Genomic DNA, 16,779 nt, shown 5'->3' on the forward strand with positions numbered 1-16,779 from the left:
AAATATTGAAGTAACGCTTCTCTCTTGTATTTTTGAAGCTTGTAATTAAATAAGGTCGTCACTCAATAACAAAACATTCTCCAAATTTAGGAGTATAAAGTATTCATGATTTTGTCACATAATCAGTGAAGCTTAGTCATGCTTGCTTGATCACAAATTAAAACATGTATAATTAGGTGTGGCCATTTCTGTATAAAATTAGTTGTTTATGTTGAAAGAATTTTAGTCGCATAAAGATCATTTACTAGGGAACAATTAATAAATTGCTCATTTTGATAAATAGTCACTTGACTCACTTTCGACAAGTTTTTTATTGACATGATTATTAATTTGATAACAAAAACATCATCCTAATTTGACTTTTCTATCTATGAACAAGTCAGCAATATTTCATCAGCTTTAATTCTTTTTTATTGAAATGCTTTTAATGCAGTTCAAAGAATCAAAAGCAGAATCCAAAATTCAACGAAAATTGTACGTCAGCGTATTATACTCCTCCATATTATATTCCGTATAATAAGGGCATCATTAACCCCGTCCCGGATTCGGCCCCCAAGTCCCCTCTACGTCATCATTCCTCTAAATTTGAGTCCCGGGCCACAACTGTTCTAACCCTGCAGGCCCCAACCCGGGCCACAACTAATAAATTACACTATTCACGGCTACAACTTATTTTACTTGTAAAATATAATACGTTGAGCAATTATAATACGAGAAATTCATTTTTAATACAAAAATAATAAATTATAAACTAAAAAAAATATAAAAAAATTAGAATATTAAAAAAAAAGTGCAAAAAAAAATTAAATTTTTTTTTAAAAAAAATGCAAAAAAATCTCACCCCTCTCCCTTTCCATCTTCTTCCTCCTTCTACCTCTCCCCCTCCCTCTTCCAAATGCATAAAAATTCAGAAATTGGTGAACAATAGCGGCCCGAACCTCCTCCAACCGGAAGCTCCAACGCCCGCCAGGCCGGACCCCAGGACCGGCCTGGGCCGGAACTTCATCCCATCCAACGCGCGTCTCGGGCCGGGACTCGCGATTTGCGGCCCGGCCTGTTGCGTTAATGATGCTCTAACAATGACTATATTATTAATTTATTATGAATGTGTTCGTTCTTACTATTATTATTATAATTTAATATATAGAGATTAAAGAAATATATCAAGTTGGTGTTAGCATCCCTGTCTCCCATTTAAATTTGTCACTCTCTGTATATTAAATTTTGTATCTACAAATTTATATTTTGTCAATATATGACGTGACATCATCTTATTTATGCTATATCCAAATTGAAACGATAATTTTAAAACAATGAAAATAGTACTACTAAATAAAATTAATATCTCCCACAGCGTATTTATCAAGCAAGACTGGTATGTGACGTGGTTGATTCTGCATGCAAAATAAAAAGATAAATACTTACTACTAATAATCTTTGCATTTCATTTTTTATTCTTTCTTTTTTTTCATCTTTTCTTTCTTATGCTCCAAACAAACTACAATTAAGAAGATTTCTTTCTTATGCTCCAAACAAACTACAATCAAACTCTTTTGGTGAAGATCCCAAACTCATTATTATTAAATCCAATTATCAATATATGCAAGACAAAGCCATGCATTAAAGAAAACACTTCATCAATAATGCAAAAAACCAAACTCAAGTATTCAAATACTGAAAGAGAATATAAGCACCAAATAGATTCTCAATATCTCATCCTTTTGAAGGTCTAAAGAGTCAAAGTACCAATTTCTTGAAGGCCAAAACTGCCCAAATACTTTCTTCAACCCAATGCAAAATCCATTCTTTTTCCTATAAAAGAGAATAAAAGGATAATACAACCTCCAAAAACCACCACCAAGAAAGCAACAACTATTTTTCATTTCAAAACCCTCAACAATTTCCACTACACTATTTCAAAAAAAAGCATACAACATGTATATATAAATGATGATCACAATTTCCCAAAATCCCCATCTAAGGAAGCAAGAAATCTCTTCCTTTCTTGAGTGTCTCTCTTTCACCATTAACACAACATATACTCTTCCTCTCCCCCTCTCTCCATTCTTTATTTTCTGACAAAGAATGCTTCCTCAATTCTCCATTCTCTTGGTTTGCATCTTCTTCCTCTCTCTCTTCTCATTCACCTCATCCCAAAATCTCTCTCTCCCCCATCAACACCCTGACCCTGAAGCTGTTGTCCAGCATGTGCAAAGGTAATAAACACACACACACACACACATAGATAGATGGATACATTGATGGAAAGGCATTGAGCACAGATTCCTCCACATGGGTTCTGCTCAAAATTGAAATTTTTTATCTGGGCTTTGACTCTTTCTTGATTTTGATTAGAGTTTTAGCATTCATGTCTCTGTTTTTGTGTGTGTATGTGTGTTTTTGTGTTATTCATTTTTTGTTAACATTGTCTAAGAAGTTGTTAAATTTGTTCTGTAAATTTGATTCTGATCATTCTACTTGTATCCATATCTTGAATTTGGCCCTAATTTTGGATTTCTGACATTGCCCCTTTATCCATCATGTGTACTTACTTCCCCTGTTTTTCCACTGTGTGTTGTGTGTGTGTTTTCTGACACTAAATATCTCATCATGTGGGTCTAGTTTGATTTTCCCCAATTTAGTTTTAAACAAACAAATTTCATTATTTGAAGTCATAAAATTTTCCCCCAATTTGGTAGGAGTGTTAATGCCTCATTTTCAAGAAGGCATCAGCTCCTCTCCGCCCCAATCCCCACCGGCATTGCCCAATGCCTCACCGGAAACCCCATCGACGACTGCTGGCGCTGCGACCCGAATTGGGGCTCCAACCGCCAGCGCCTGGCCGATTGCGCAATTGGTTTCGGCCGGGCCGCTCTGGGGGGCAAAGGAGGCCGTTACTACGTAGTAACGGACTCCTCTGACCGGGACGCGGCCAACCCTGCCCCGGGCACCCTCCGCCACGCGGTCATCCAAGACGAGCCCCTGTGGATCGTCTTCCAGTCGAACATGGTGATCAAGCTGAAGCACGAGCTCATTTTCAACAGCTACAAGACCGTGGACGGTCGTGGCGCGAACGTCCACATCACGGGGTCCGGGTGCATCACCCTCCAGTCCGTGAGCAATGTGATCATCCACAACGTGCACATTTACAACTGTGTTCCCTCCGGGAACACAGTTGTAAGGTCGAGCCCCTCGCACGCGGGGTGGAGGGGGAGGTCGGACGGGGACGGGATATCCATCTTCTCGTCGAGGAACATATGGATCGACCACTGCGCGTTGTCGCATTGCACGGATGGGCTAATCGATGCCATCATGGGATCGACCGCCATCACCATCTCGAATAGCTACTTCTCCCACCACGACGAGGTTATGCTGCTCGGCCACAACGACAACCACTTGGCTGACTCGGGGATGCAGGTATATATCCACGTTCGTTGTCTAGGCACGTTTGTTCTGTTTTTCATCGTTGCTCTGATTAACGACGTTGTGATGTACATAGGTGACTATCGCGTTCAATCACTTTGGGGAGAAGCTCGTGCAGAGGATGCCGAGGTGCAGGAGAGGCTACATTCACGTCGTGAACAATGATTTCACCGAGTGGCAAATGTACGCGATCGGAGGGAGTGCTAGTCCCACCATCAACAGCCAGGGGAACCGGTATATGGCACCGGCCGATCCCAATGCCAAGGAGGTAACAAGTAACAACTATCGATCACAATCAATTTCACATGATCTGAAGGGGAAATTATCAAAATTCAAAATGAAAATGTATGATACAAGTTATGTGATGAAACTTTTTGACTTGTTTGTGCTTACATGGAAATTGAGATAATTTTTTCATAAAGATTAGAGTTTGATTTGAGTTATCTTATGAAATGTAGCCTTCTTTTTAGGGAGAATATTGATTTGTTGAGTGAGCTATTCACTAAAGTGTGATATATATACTTTGATTCTATATGCTTTTTTTCCTCAACTTGCAATATATGAGATTTGTTGGGATTATATTTAAGGACCATTTCTTTATGAAAAGGCTTTAGCAAGTGTCACCATCACCATGTAATATTAATCACTGAAATGAGCAAAAAGTTTTGCTGAATTTGAGAAATCGGTTGGATTTATAGGTAACAAAGCGCGTGGACACGGACGAGGACGAGTGGGCCGGGTGGAACTGGAGGACGGATGGGGACCTTCTGGTGAACGGTGCGTTCTTCGTGCCGTCCGGTGCGGGGCTCATCATGCAGTATGCTAAGGCAACGAGCGTCGAGGCGAAGTCAGCCGGGCTCATCGACCAACTCACCATGAACGCCGGTGTTATTGGTGGCGAAAGGTACACTCACTCACTCTCTTCCTTTTTTAGCTCATGATAATTCATCCATATTATGATTATTGTGACAAAAGGGGGTCATGCTAGTGATGGTTTTTTACATGTGCGTTAGAGTTTAACCTAAGCTGTAGCGCGCCAAGGGTATTTTCGTCTTTTCACTCCATAAGGTAGGGGCACTTTTTTGTTTTAGTTAGGCGGCTTTTGGGGTGCTTGTGTGCCTTTATAGCCACATTTTACTCTTATGAGTGCTACATCAAGGCCCCCCTCACACAAATTGACATATTAGCACTTCGTTCACACACATTACACATTAGGGGTGTGCATTCGGGTTTCGGTTCGATTTTTTGCCAAAACCGAACCAAAACCGAATTACCGAATTTAGTTCAAAATCCAAACCGAACCGAACCCGAAAAACCGAAACCGAAAAACCGAAAACCAAACTTAAAAAATCAAAAAACCCGAACAAAACCGAAAAACTGAAAAAAAAACCGAAAAACCTAGAAAAAATAAATATAATATAAATATATATTTATATATGTGTATTTTATTTTATGTTATATGTACTAATAGAATATTTATATATAATATAAAATTAATAATACATATAATATATATTATATAGTAGAATATATTAAAAGAATACATATATTATATATAATATAATATATTAAATTAATAGAATATATATAATTCATTTTTTCGGTTTTTCGGTTTTTTTCTTCGCCCGAACCGAACCGAACCGAAAAAACGAAATTTTTTTATTTTTAAAACCGAACCGAACTGAAAAACTGAAAAAACCGAACCGAATTTCAAAATTTCGGTTTGGTTCGGTTCGGATATTCGGTTTCCGGTTTTTTTGCTCACCCCTATTACACATAGAAACACTCAATATTCGTTACGTTTTGTTCAACCAAATATTGCTTCGAGGTTCATTACATTTCACCTAGCCGTTCACTCTAAACCATCACCCTGTCTACGAAAACTAACCCACGATTCTCCTAATAACACCTCTTAAAAGCATGTACGAAAAGGAGCTATTGGAACCCGATGCTTATAAAAGGATGTCATGTGACGACGCCCCTCGGGAATCTACGTGACCAAAGGTCCTTAGGGTTTCCAAGTTGTCTTTTAGGGCTTTTCTTCTTTTAGCAAATTTTATCAAAGTAATCTTTCTTCAAACTTTAGAGAATGTGTTTGGTATATCCACAGTGAGGGTAAACTCTTCTTTTCCTTTTTCCTTTTTCTTTTTTTATAACTAATAGTAGTACTTTCTATCTTTAGAATATTATACTTTTGATAGATCCAACGTGTATATTATCGATTATTTGTCACACATAGTTCTATTCGAATGTAATTTCGAAACTCGTTAGTTCATCAAGTGTAGCATCTATCGTCATTTTGCCTCTCTTTCTCTTCTACCCCTTCTCTCGCGTTTTGGATAATGTGGGCCATCCCATGTCTTTGTTTGGCCAATTTTTTGTGAAAAATAGTTATTTACCTTTATACCCTTCTTCATGCTTTCCAGCCAATGGTGGGCTCCTTTTAGTTAGACTTTTTGGCTATGTGGGCCTGGCCCACTATTCGGCTCTTTCTTGGGCCCACTTCTCCTACCGGTTTTGTTTCATAGATATTTGCTTTGGTCATCAATAACTATTCTTGGAGCGAGAATGACCATTTTGCCCTTCTCTCCATTTTCCTCAACTTTTTATCTTGTTAAAAGAGAATCAATAATGATTCTTCATTTTACGGCGAAATAGCTTTGCCAACTAAGTTGTGTTTCAGCGTCTTATCTTCCTCGACTCTCCACAGCTTCGCAGTGTATAAATTTTGGCACTCGAAAATATAGGTTTTCCATGTACAATGGCCATATTATCCTTCTCTTTTGGTCATTTGGATTCACTTTTCTAGGGAAAACCTACATCCATTCTTAAAAACACATACTACAACACTTGTTGTTTGGTCTATGATTTTGTATCTCTTGTTTGATTTCACTAATACTAGAAAATGTTCGATTTGTGGCATTATCAATATACACATAACGTGTTGGCAACGTGTAACAAGAGAATTTAATAGTGTCGGTATGCACATAACGTATTTGCAACGTATAATGAAGGAATTGAAGTGTCAGGACCAGATAAGAGTCGAGCTTATCCTAGGTAGGTTCACTTGAGTCTTGAATTGCTTAACTACTAAACATAGAGCTTTCTATTTAATACATGTGGATATACAAGAGTTATGACAAAAGCGACATTGAAGCTAATATCCACATCCAACCACATATATAAATGCAAAAGTGATCACAAATTTTGTACTTTTATAATTCTAAAATAATGTGTAAGACGTTATATTTGACATTGTATAATGATTTAGTTTGTCATTTTTTACGCACATATAAATACATCACTAAACAAACATATATACATCGAATCTAGCATCTAGAGTCGTTCTTGAATTTTTTTCATGATAAAAAAGTCTACATAATAAATTCAAAATATTCGATTGATGATGTGAGGGAAAAAATTGTCAAATGAACCATGTCACACATTCTATTCCCAATTATGTGGATCCCACTTGTGGGAGGTCCTTTTCTCTTTCAATTTCAATCTTTATTTCAATTCCTAATTTTGTAGCTACCAACTTATGCATGTGAGCCTTCAATTTACTAGGTGGCCCCATTAATTGATATAATTGCACTTTTTGGGAAATTAGTGTGACTAATGTTGTGCTATAATAGTTGATGGAGTATATTGAGTGGAGGGTGGATAGTGATTTATAATGTATTTTTGTGGGAAATATGGGCACACATGGTAATAGTAGTAAGGAGAGATAGTGTGCTATATATTTTATGTGAGCATCATTTATTTGGGCATCAATCTCATTTAGTACATCTTATTATTCAAGTTGATTCTAATGCCTTAAAATTAATGACATCATTAATTTTAAAAATTAAATACTACTACAAATTAAGAACGATTCATCCGTTTTTTTTTCTGAATAAATGAATATATTAACAAATTGGGTTTGTTTAAGATATCAGAATCGAAATAAATTTATAAACAAAATAATATTAAACATTTATATATGTGATGTACTAGTATACCAAAAATTCTTCGTGTAAATGACAATATTGAATGGCTCTCATTTGTTTAAATGACAATATGACATGCATTATTGAAAGTAGACTAATATTACATTAATTAAATATGGTGGATTTATAATAGGGACAATGGCTATAGCATATCATATGGGGGAGGGGGGAGGGCTACCGGCGCAACCAGTAACGGCGGTGGCGGGCCCGACGGCGGTGGCTACGGCTACGGTGATGGTGACAACTATAGTATGATATTTGGGAGCGGCGCGCCACCAACTCAATTATCCCGGCCACCCATCACTATCTTATTGTCTCTTTTAATTATTTTAATTTTGTATACTATCATCAATTGTGATGGTTCACTATCATCACTCTCATTATAGATATAGGAAAAAAATGAAAGAAATTTGGGAAATGGTATAGGAATGAGCAAAGGAAAGAGGAAATTTATGAAGAAGTTTTAGATTTCAAATGAAAGTAATATTGTGAGGAGAGGTTAACTGTTATTTTAAAGAAATGGGTGAAAGTAATAATAGAATCTTTTAAATTATTTTCTTTGTATATTTTTTTGGCTATTTGGAGATGATATACTATATGTGTATATATTGGCATTGGAATTTAGGCAAATTTAAAGAACATAATTAATGTGGGTCACAAATTCAGTCACGCATCACTTTCTATTGTACAGAAAAAACTGAAAAGTTTTATAATCAAGAAAAGTTTGATTCATTAGTAGTAGTATTTTTTAAATGGAGCATATTTCTACTGGAGAACTTAATAAAAACCTCAGATTCTCAATAGCATCAACAGAATTTTGATGTAATTTGTTACAAATTCCCAATACATATCCAACTTTGTGATTAATGCTGATTTAAATTGGTTATCTACTGTTTGTATTTCATGAAACACATTCACACTTTGGGAATCCAATGCCTGTATCTTAAATCGAAAACATTTTCGTTCTCGTATTTCACTTCATCAATACACTGCATATCATAATTTTACCACGACTCGAAAACCATACACGACCACTATACGGTCAAACAGCTAGAATCATCGACATGAAAATGTCTCGTCTCATGCCACTCACTCGACTACAACCCACACCGGGTTGTAACGCATTCGATCCTTGCAAACTCACTTGGGCAATATGCATGAGTTTCAAGAAGAAGCAATCACTTTCACACAGAAAAAGAAGAATAGTTCAAATGTAAAATAGACAAACTATATGATAGAGAAAAGTCCTCTAAAACAAGCAGAAGATCAAATTATAAAAAGTCACTTCAAATTATGACTGATCAACAAACAAGTGTATATCATCATAGATTCAAAATTCAAATCTTTTAGTATATTTCTATAATCAAATTGTCAAAGAATAGATGAATGATTATCTACAAAGCTCTTAAACAGACTAAACAACAGCCTAATCCTTGATTTTTTTCTGTTCAAATAGTTAGCCATTATTTGGATAAAGAAACAAAAATGTTTTAAAAAATGAAAAAAATTTGATGTGGGAAACACAATTCAGCCTTAGTCGTACCGTACCTCCTTTCTTCGGATCTTTTTCCTTTCCTTCCAGCTCTCGTGGTAGCAAGCAACCAGCCAAAGGAAGTCGCCGAAATTCTACATCTCCAGAGCATCTGGTCTTGCCAAATCCAGAAGCCATCAATCAATGCTTGTTCTTGAAAGTATATTTTAAAAGCCCACCTAAAGATCACTAAATGAGAGCCTTTGTCGTCTCCTTAAACGGCCTCATCAGCTACCTCTTCCAGTCTTTTCCAAGTCGTGATGCGTCTCTCTTCCAACTTCTCTGCCATTATCTCCTTCTCCTCATACTGTCTCTGGCACCGTTCATATAGCTCACTGTCCATCTCCACGAACATCCTTCGAACATTGCTGCTCAAGCCGTTGATTGCCTGGTTCCAATGATATTGTATATTCTTCTCCAGTGGGTCGAAAATGATTGGTAAAATAACATGCCGATTCTCTGCTATCAAGGCCACTATGTGTTCGTTGTTCCACCAAAAAAGAGCTCGTTCAGCCACCTGCGTACCACATAAAGGGGACAATCTAGACAATCAACCAGCAACAAGAATTTCCTTTAATAAAAAATTATCAAGTTTGCACATCACCAACTTCCAAGAGTTTAGTTACATCTTAACGGTTGAATAAGCAAAATGTCTAGACATATCTATGAAAGTAATTCACAAAAATGAGGGTTCTGATGAATATTATTAATGTCTGGACACTTTTATGAGGCTCTGTTTAGTACACTTTTAGTACACGGAATTGAGCATATGAAATTGGAATTGGAGTCTTCAATCCCAAATCCAGTTTTAGAATTGAATTACAAATTTACAATTCCGAATCTTCCAATTCCATATCAGAGTAGATAATTGGAATCTCATAGCGATCACACAACATAGTGTGCGCAAATTCTAATGACACACACACACACAGAGACACACTGCACACAATGAATACACACCATACACACACTGCACACATTGCGCGCGCACACACTGCACACACATACTGCACTCACTGCACATGCAAACACACATCACGCTGCACAAACATGCACATACAGACAAACACACAACCACACACACATACTGCACCACACATTGCACAAACACACACACACACACACTGCACACACATTGCACAAACACACACACACACACACACACTTATGTATGCAAAGTGTGTATTGTGTGTGCGCACACTTTTTCATATTCAATTCCATAACAAAGAAATTGGAATTGAATTCTAATTCAATTTCTTTCAATGCAATTCTAATTCCGTGACCAAACAGACCCTGAAAGAAATCCACAAAATTGGTCACTAATTGAGTTGCTCTTCTCTTCATACAATTAAAGATTTCGTCACCAATTGATAGGTGCATAGGATTTTACGAAGTCGAATCCACCACATTAAGATCCATGTTCATACAACCGCACAATATGGTGGGAAGTGTGATAACCAAAGAACACGAACGAAATTATTTATAGAACACATCTTAGCATATGTGAAAAAATTGTAAGCTTCACATAATCAGAATGCGTATTTTGTGTATGTGTGTGAGTACGAAGCTCAGTGACCCGTTCCATGTCTTATCATAGGCTTTCACAGACACTCGTACACACATAAATAACATGATCACATTATATATTATCGAATGTACAAATTAATGGGTGTTACGAAACCTGGAAATGCGGGCTTCTGATGCTTCGTCCGATTTGTTTAAACAACGGAACCATACAGCGCTTGAACTCTAAAGATTGGGTGAACTCCAAAATCTCTTCTAACTCCCCAAGAAACAGAACCTCTTTGCCACAGTTTGAGATAGGCCAACACTTCAGCAACCCCCGAATAACAATATCAGCCAACCTGTAATCTTTCTCAACGAATAGCGTCATACAATAGGACAACTGCTGATGGTAGGAAGCAACACATTTCGGTTTGTGTAACGGAATAAGTGCTCGTATAAGAAACAACTTATGTTCTTCTTTCATTGGCACCGAAAACCCATAGATGATACTCGAAATAATCTCCAATAACTCGTTAACCCCACCATACCTCTCCGTCTCAAATATAAAACGGTACAAGATATTGTTCATCGCGCTCCTTATATAGGGACGATGAACCATGAACCTCCCGTACATCCGATGAAGAATAGTCTTCAAATACTCCCTCTCTCGTATATCCTCACAATCAAACAGATCAAGCAACCTTAACACAAATGAGTGATTGAGGTATCTCTTTGCAATCCTAGCGTCTGTATCAGACGACACCACGTATCTCAGAAGCAACTCGTAAACTAGTTGCAAGTGAGGCCAGGACGGGTCCATATACATGTCTTCCTCCTCCGGATCTCCACCCGGTCCGCCAGTAATCTCGTGCGCTGCAGGTGGCAAGCACCGGAATATATTCAAAGCTATCATCTTTACCATCTCATCTTGCATTATCTCATTCATTTTACACGACCCTGTCTGCACAATGTCAATAAGCTCCGCGAGCGTCTGCCTCTTGATCTCCTTCTCCCGCGCAGACTTCATCGTATCCACAAAATCGAAGAAGAAACAGCACACGTGGACCTTCCTGATGAACACCCCATGTTTCTCATTAATCGGGGTGTCCTTCAAATTCGGCAAGACCTCCACCGTTGTAGGCCTCGGTGGGACGACTGGACCAGCCGTCGGCTTCGGTGTCACACTCGTCCGTGATGCGTGATTGACCGTCACCGTAGGCGGCGGAGCTGCCGGTGCAGGAACCGGTGCCTCAATCGATTCCTTGGAGGCCTTTTTCCCCCTTTTCATTATTTTGTTAAACATCTTGTTTTTGTTTTTCATTACGGATACAAGATCACAAAAAACAGTCCTTAAAACACTAATCAACTACTAATTTCTCCCCAAATCAAACCCTTTTTCTCCCTATTCTACATTCCTCATCAATTTCATTCTCAATTTCAACTTTTCCTGCATAATCCTAACCTAACCAGCTCCCATACAAATGCCACACCTGGAATTTGGCAAACACAATACAATATCAAACAAAATTTGCATCAATAGCGTGAAATTGAGCATTTTTAATAGAACAATCATCACAGTTGCGGAAAATTTATTCCATTTTTGCTGTAATTAAAGCAGAAGGTGGAAACATGAGTACCTCAAATGAGATTAGCTGAGAATTGAGAAGACAAAATTCAAATCTAGGAATCACGACATGAGAGAGAAAACTACGTATGCAGGTGAGAGATAGAGAGAGAGCTGCGTGTGTCGATTTGGGAAACAAAGATCCGAAAAAATGGTGGCAAAGAGAAGAATTGTTTCATTTATAGATAAATTTTGTTCTTCAAATTTGGATAAAATGTTTAATTAAAAAAATATTATAAAAAAAACTTAAATATTCAATACTTTTTCAAAATTACGCAATGTTATTTGTAGAAATGATTTCCAATTAATTGCCATAATAATTTTATTTGCAAACGGAAATGTATAAATAAATACAGAATTTTATCTACAAACCTCTCTCACTGAGTTTGGACTGAATTCAATCCGCCATCAACCACCGCGAAATGGCGGCGATAGCAGCGGCAGCCGCCGCGTTTTCAACGCTCAATCTCTCTAGAACATCCGTAATCCTCCCACGCTGCCACCTCCGGAGAGCGATTACCTCATCTCTCTCATCCGCCACCACCGAATTAGGCGCCAAATTCGCCGCGCCCAAACCTAAATCGAAATCGCATAAACCCGCGCCGCGTGAGGACTCCGAGCCCTACATCCCGTGGACTTTCAACGACGAGAGCGGCGACGTCACGCTCAAGACGACGCCGTCGGAGCGTTTCCTCAGAGCCGTCGTCAATGAAAGCACGCAGAGAAAGAAGAAGAATGAGGAGAATAAAGCCAAGCCGGGGGTTCCTACAGCTGAGCCGAAGTACTCGAAGGCGGCGCGGAGATTTTACAATGAGCGTTTCCGGGAGCCTCCGCAGCGGCTCGCGAAAGTGCTGGCGGCTGCCGGAGGTAAATGCCTAAATTCTGGATGTAATTTGATGAAATTGGTTGGGGATTTGAATGCATAGTGATTGATTGATTAAAGAGCTGGAGAGGCGCTAGTGTTTGATTAGCAGGATTTGGTTTTATAATCATACATTTTCAACCTACTTAGTTGATTAATCTGTTAAAGATAACATAATACTATAATCTTCGTGAAACCACAAATGGAAAGCTGTAAATCTAATTAGCCAATATCAAATGCTATTTTGTTAATTTGGTATGATTGACAGTGGCATCTAGGAGAAGTAGCGAGGAGCTCATTTTTCAAGGGAAGGTGACTGTCAACGGCTCCGTTTGCAACACACCCCAGGTTGGCGTTACAGTCGTTTTAGGAAGTCATATATATGCAATGGTATTTAGCATATACTGTGAGACTTTGTAGTATCAAGAAATGGATAGTTAGGATGACTTTAATATAATTAGTTATATGGTTCTCATTTTGTGTTTCTTGGTTCTTTGATGATGGGGGCAGACCAGAGTAGATCCTGCTAAAGATATTATTTACGTTAATGGAGGCCGTCTGGCGAAGAGGCTTCCTCCTAAGGTCTATTTTGCCCTGAACAAGCCAAAAGGGTTTGTTAACCAACTCTATCTCTGATTGTCTTGGCACTTAAATCACGGCCCAATATTTAACAGAGAGGGAGTTGATACAAAAGTTCAATTGGTGCAGATATATATGCTCAGCAGGAGAGAAAGAGACGAAGTCTGCACTCTCTCTGTTTGATGATTTTATGAAGACTTGGGTATGAGGGCTACTTAAGTTGCTTTTTTCCACATAATTTATCTCAGTGTGCAACTACTATTTTTTAAGATCCTGGTTACTGATTTTTGATCTTTTATGTCTTTTCTCAGACTAAAAGGAACCCTGGAACACCAAAGCCAAGACTTTTTACGGTTGGCCGCCTTGATGTTAACACAACTGGGTTAATTATAGTGACAAATGATGGTATAGATCTGTTTTATGCTTTGTTCTGAAATGTGCAAGTTGATATATTTGTCTTGATGAATCAAAATTTCCATGTAATGAGCTATTTGTATGCTTTTTAGGTGAGTTTGCCAATCAGATTTCACATCCTTCGTCCAATTTATCCAAGGAGTAAGGGCTTACTTCCCTCCTCTCTTGCTGCAACTCTTTAACATTGAATAAAGTGTTCTTTAAAGCCTTTTGCATTTTGGCTTTAGCATTAATTAGTAAAGTGGCATTAACATTATATAACAAATGCATCAAATTTTATGGCTGACAGATACATTGCAACTATTAGTGGTGCGGTCAGTAAGCGGCAATTGATTGCCATTAGTGAGGGAACAGTTGTAGAAGGTGTCCATTGTACCCCTGATCTGGTGGAGTTGCTACCACGACAGCCAGATATTCCGAGAGCTCGGCTTCGCATTGTGGTACTGCTGTAACTTATGCCTTCATCTACTTTCTTGGCCTAAAATGCTGCCCAACTTAAGACCTCTTAAAAATAAAGAAAACTAATAAAATGCATGTATTAGGTTAGAATTTGATCTGTGTTGTCTTTGAGGTAATCTGATATTAGCGGCTTCTTTTTATTACAACTGGGCACCTGCTTGAAATTGGTCGGGCTTGAAAGTAGTAAAGTTGCCTCATGTTATCTGAATAGGGATATTTGCATTAATGTATGATTGTCGGGTTCACATCGAATCAAGACGAATGTAACACCTCATTGTTTCCTTAATGGGTCAGGTTCATGAAGGGAGAAATCACGAAGTGAGAGAACTTGTTAAAAATGCTGGACTTCAGGTACTGTACACTTATCTTTAATTGATTCATTGACTGATGTTTCTAGCAATACCTGAATCAACAATAAAGGCAAAACGAGTATCTCTTAAAAACTCGAAATATCATCATCATGTTACTTTTGATCCTGACAAAATGTTTCCGATCTTCATCAAAACCGACCTTTTGAAGTTAACATTTAGCCCAAAGGTCCTAAATCACGTGCATCTGACCTTTTCCTCTTCAGTTTACAAAGCAGCATTCTAAATATCAACCACACTCACTAGCAAATAAATTAGTTTTGTTAATGGCTTTCTCCTTTTCTCTGTGGTCGTTTCAGATGCATTCCCTGAAGCGTGTGCGTATAGGCGCTTTCAGGCTTCCAACAGATCTTGCGTAAGCTTTTCCATTTCAAAACTTGCTGCTGATCTCTTTGTCATCACGAGTTTTGCTGAATCGTTTTTAGACTAGTTTTTTTTCTTGATATTGTCGGGCCATCAACCCTTTTAACAGTTTTTATTTCACATATATCAAAAGTTCCTTTTTAATGATCTGTTTACATATATTACTGTGCCATCGTGAACAGACTGGGTAAGCATCAAGAACTAAATGCAGCTAGTTTGAGAGCACTCGGCTGGAAGACCTAAAGACGTTGCTCACGAATGGTGATATGAAGAGGCCATTATCAATCCAGTCAGGCAATCACCGCGACGAGTCTATGCTTGTTCGAAATCAAGATTTTTTTTTACCGGAGAGGTCGATTTTGAAGGGAATGTGCTGGTAGAATTTAAAATCAGTTTTCAGTCTTGTATAGTTTACTGCAACTGCATTTGCAGAAATGTGTAGTGTCAAAACACGACTGTCAGGTTAGATAGGGTTGTAAATGAGTCGAGCTATTTCGTTGGTTGATGTTCAATTGCTCAAAATTAACTTGTCACGTGATTGTGCGAGATTGAATCGATCTATGATTTCCCGATAATAATTTTGTTATTCCGTGATTGCGCAAGATTGAATCAATCTGAAAATTATGAATTAGTTCTATGAAAATTATGAATTAGTTCTATGAAAATTATGAATTCTAATAAACATCATACATTCATATCATGTGTTTCAAGAAGAAAAAAAATCAAGCCTTGAAGAGCTGAAAATCCCTCCAAATCCCAAAATCAGCAGAGAAATTTCCCCAAATCTCAATCCTCATCATCACTCTCATCACTAAAGTAACCCTTCTTCTTCTCTCTCCTCTCCTCCCTCCCTCCTCCCTTCCTATCCGCCGCCTCCATCCGCCTCTCCTCCGCCGCCCCTCCCCCATCCACCACCGACGCCCAATTCTCCATCTCCAGCTCACCTTCCACCTCCTCCACTTCCTCATCCCCTTCCAAATCCCTCCCCCTCCCCTCCCCTCCACCTCCGCCCGCCCGCCGCCCCTTCTTCGGCGGCGGCGGCCGCTCCCTCGGCCCTAGGAAATTCCGAGGGCACTCATACGACAAATGCCCCTCCTCGCCGCACTCGTAGCACCTGCTCTTGTCCCTGTACACCTTCTTCTTAATGAACTCCGCGGCGCGGCCGTTGTCGGCGGCGATCGAGGCGCCTAGGGTTCGGCCGTTGAGGATCTTCCCGTCCATCTCCTTAGCCGCGCGCGCCGCGTCCTCGCGGCGGACAAAGAGGACGAACGCCACGCCCCTGCTCTGGCGCGTGGCGCGGTCCTTGAGCACCGTGACCTTGGCGAGCTTGCCGAAGGTGGAGAAGATCGTGTGGAGATCGGAATTCGTGAGGTTGTAGTCGATGTTGCTCACGTAGACCGTCGATTTGGACGGAGCTAGGCCTCCGCTGTTTCCGCCGCCGCGTGAGGATTTGGATGCGGCGGCGGATGGCGGCGCCGCGGCGGAGGAGTAGCGGTGGAAGAAAGTGTCGTCTTCTTCTTCGTCGCTCTGATTTCTCTTTCGAGACATTCTCTTTTTTCTTTTATTTTGCGTGAGAAATTATTATTTTTCCTAACAATTTATATGAAGTTTTCAAGCTGAAGTCGCATTTTTAAATTTTGCAATAAAGTGTTAAAGTCGCT

At 39.0% G+C, this 16,779-nt stretch overlaps 4 protein-coding genes across 4 annotated transcripts; 2 read left to right on the forward strand and 2 right to left on the reverse strand.

Annotated features, from left to right (window-relative positions):
* The first annotated feature begins 1,772 nt into the window (after positions 1-1,772).
* Positions 1,773-7,965, forward strand: LOC121760042 (probable pectate lyase 5). The gene is made up of 5 exons (XM_042155646.1): positions 1,773-2,216; positions 2,700-3,417; positions 3,500-3,691; positions 4,122-4,327; positions 7,546-7,965. Exons 1-5 carry the CDS (start codon positions 2,086-2,088, stop codon positions 7,796-7,798), a joined length of 1,500 nt encoding a protein of 499 aa, XP_042011580.1. The 5' UTR covers positions 1,773-2,085; the 3' UTR covers positions 7,799-7,965.
* A 774-nt stretch (positions 7,966-8,739) lies between these two features.
* On the reverse strand, positions 8,740-12,230 carry LOC121761251 (serine/threonine protein phosphatase 2A 57 kDa regulatory subunit B' beta isoform-like). Its single transcript, XM_042156884.1, has 3 exons — positions 12,087-12,230; positions 10,625-11,939; positions 8,740-9,460 (listed from the first exon to the last, which is right to left on the reverse strand). Exons 2-3 carry the CDS (start codon positions 11,768-11,770, stop codon positions 9,158-9,160), a joined length of 1,449 nt encoding a protein of 482 aa, XP_042012818.1. The 5' UTR covers positions 11,771-11,939; positions 12,087-12,230; the 3' UTR covers positions 8,740-9,157.
* Positions 12,231-12,398: 168 nt separating this feature from the next.
* On the forward strand, positions 12,399-15,720 carry LOC121762330 (putative ribosomal large subunit pseudouridine synthase SVR1, chloroplastic). The gene is made up of 10 exons (XM_042158175.1): positions 12,399-12,940; positions 13,204-13,283; positions 13,446-13,546; positions 13,644-13,716; positions 13,826-13,919; positions 14,021-14,069; positions 14,218-14,368; positions 14,682-14,738; positions 15,055-15,110; positions 15,301-15,720. Exons 1-10 carry the CDS (start codon positions 12,496-12,498, stop codon positions 15,359-15,361), a joined length of 1,167 nt encoding a protein of 388 aa, XP_042014109.1. The 5' UTR covers positions 12,399-12,495; the 3' UTR covers positions 15,362-15,720.
* LOC121762331 (U11/U12 small nuclear ribonucleoprotein 31 kDa protein-like) lies at positions 15,713-16,701 on the reverse strand. Its single transcript, XM_042158176.1, has one exon. The coding sequence runs from the start codon at positions 16,664-16,666 to the stop codon at positions 15,905-15,907; it is 762 nt and encodes a 253-aa protein (XP_042014110.1). The 5' UTR covers positions 16,667-16,701; the 3' UTR covers positions 15,713-15,904.
* Between the last annotated feature and the right edge of the window lie 78 nt (positions 16,702-16,779).

Source organism: Salvia splendens, chromosome 13, assembly GCF_004379255.2.
Source record: "Salvia splendens isolate huo1 chromosome 13, SspV2, whole genome shotgun sequence".
Lineage (NCBI taxonomy): Eukaryota > Viridiplantae > Streptophyta > Magnoliopsida > Lamiales > Lamiaceae > Salvia > Salvia splendens.

Coding starts and splice junctions, on each gene's coding strand:
- LOC121760042 (XM_042155646.1), top strand. CDS start 2,086: ATGCTTCCTCAATTCTCCATTCTCTTGGTTTGCATCTTCTTCCTCTCT. Junction 3,418..3,499: donor TGGCTGACTCGGGGATGCAG/GTATATATCCAC, acceptor TGATGTACATAG/GTGACTATCGCGTTCAATCA. Junction 3,692..4,121: donor CCGATCCCAATGCCAAGGAG/GTAACAAGTAAC, acceptor TTGGATTTATAG/GTAACAAAGCGCGTGGACAC.
- LOC121761251 (XM_042156884.1), bottom strand. CDS start 11,770: ATGAAAAACAAAAACAAGATGTTTAACAAAATAATGAAAAGGGGGAAA. Junction 9,461..10,624: donor TCAGAAGCCCGCATTTCCAG/GTTTCGTAACAC, acceptor TGTGGTACGCAG/GTGGCTGAACGAGCTCTTTT.
- LOC121762330 (XM_042158175.1), top strand. CDS start 12,496: ATGGCGGCGATAGCAGCGGCAGCCGCCGCGTTTTCAACGCTCAATCTC. Junction 12,941..13,203: donor AGTGCTGGCGGCTGCCGGAG/GTAAATGCCTAA, acceptor TATGATTGACAG/TGGCATCTAGGAGAAGTAGC. Junction 14,070..14,217: donor TCGTCCAATTTATCCAAGGA/GTAAGGGCTTAC, acceptor TATGGCTGACAG/ATACATTGCAACTATTAGTG.
- LOC121762331 (XM_042158176.1), bottom strand. CDS start 16,666: ATGTCTCGAAAGAGAAATCAGAGCGACGAAGAAGAAGACGACACTTTC.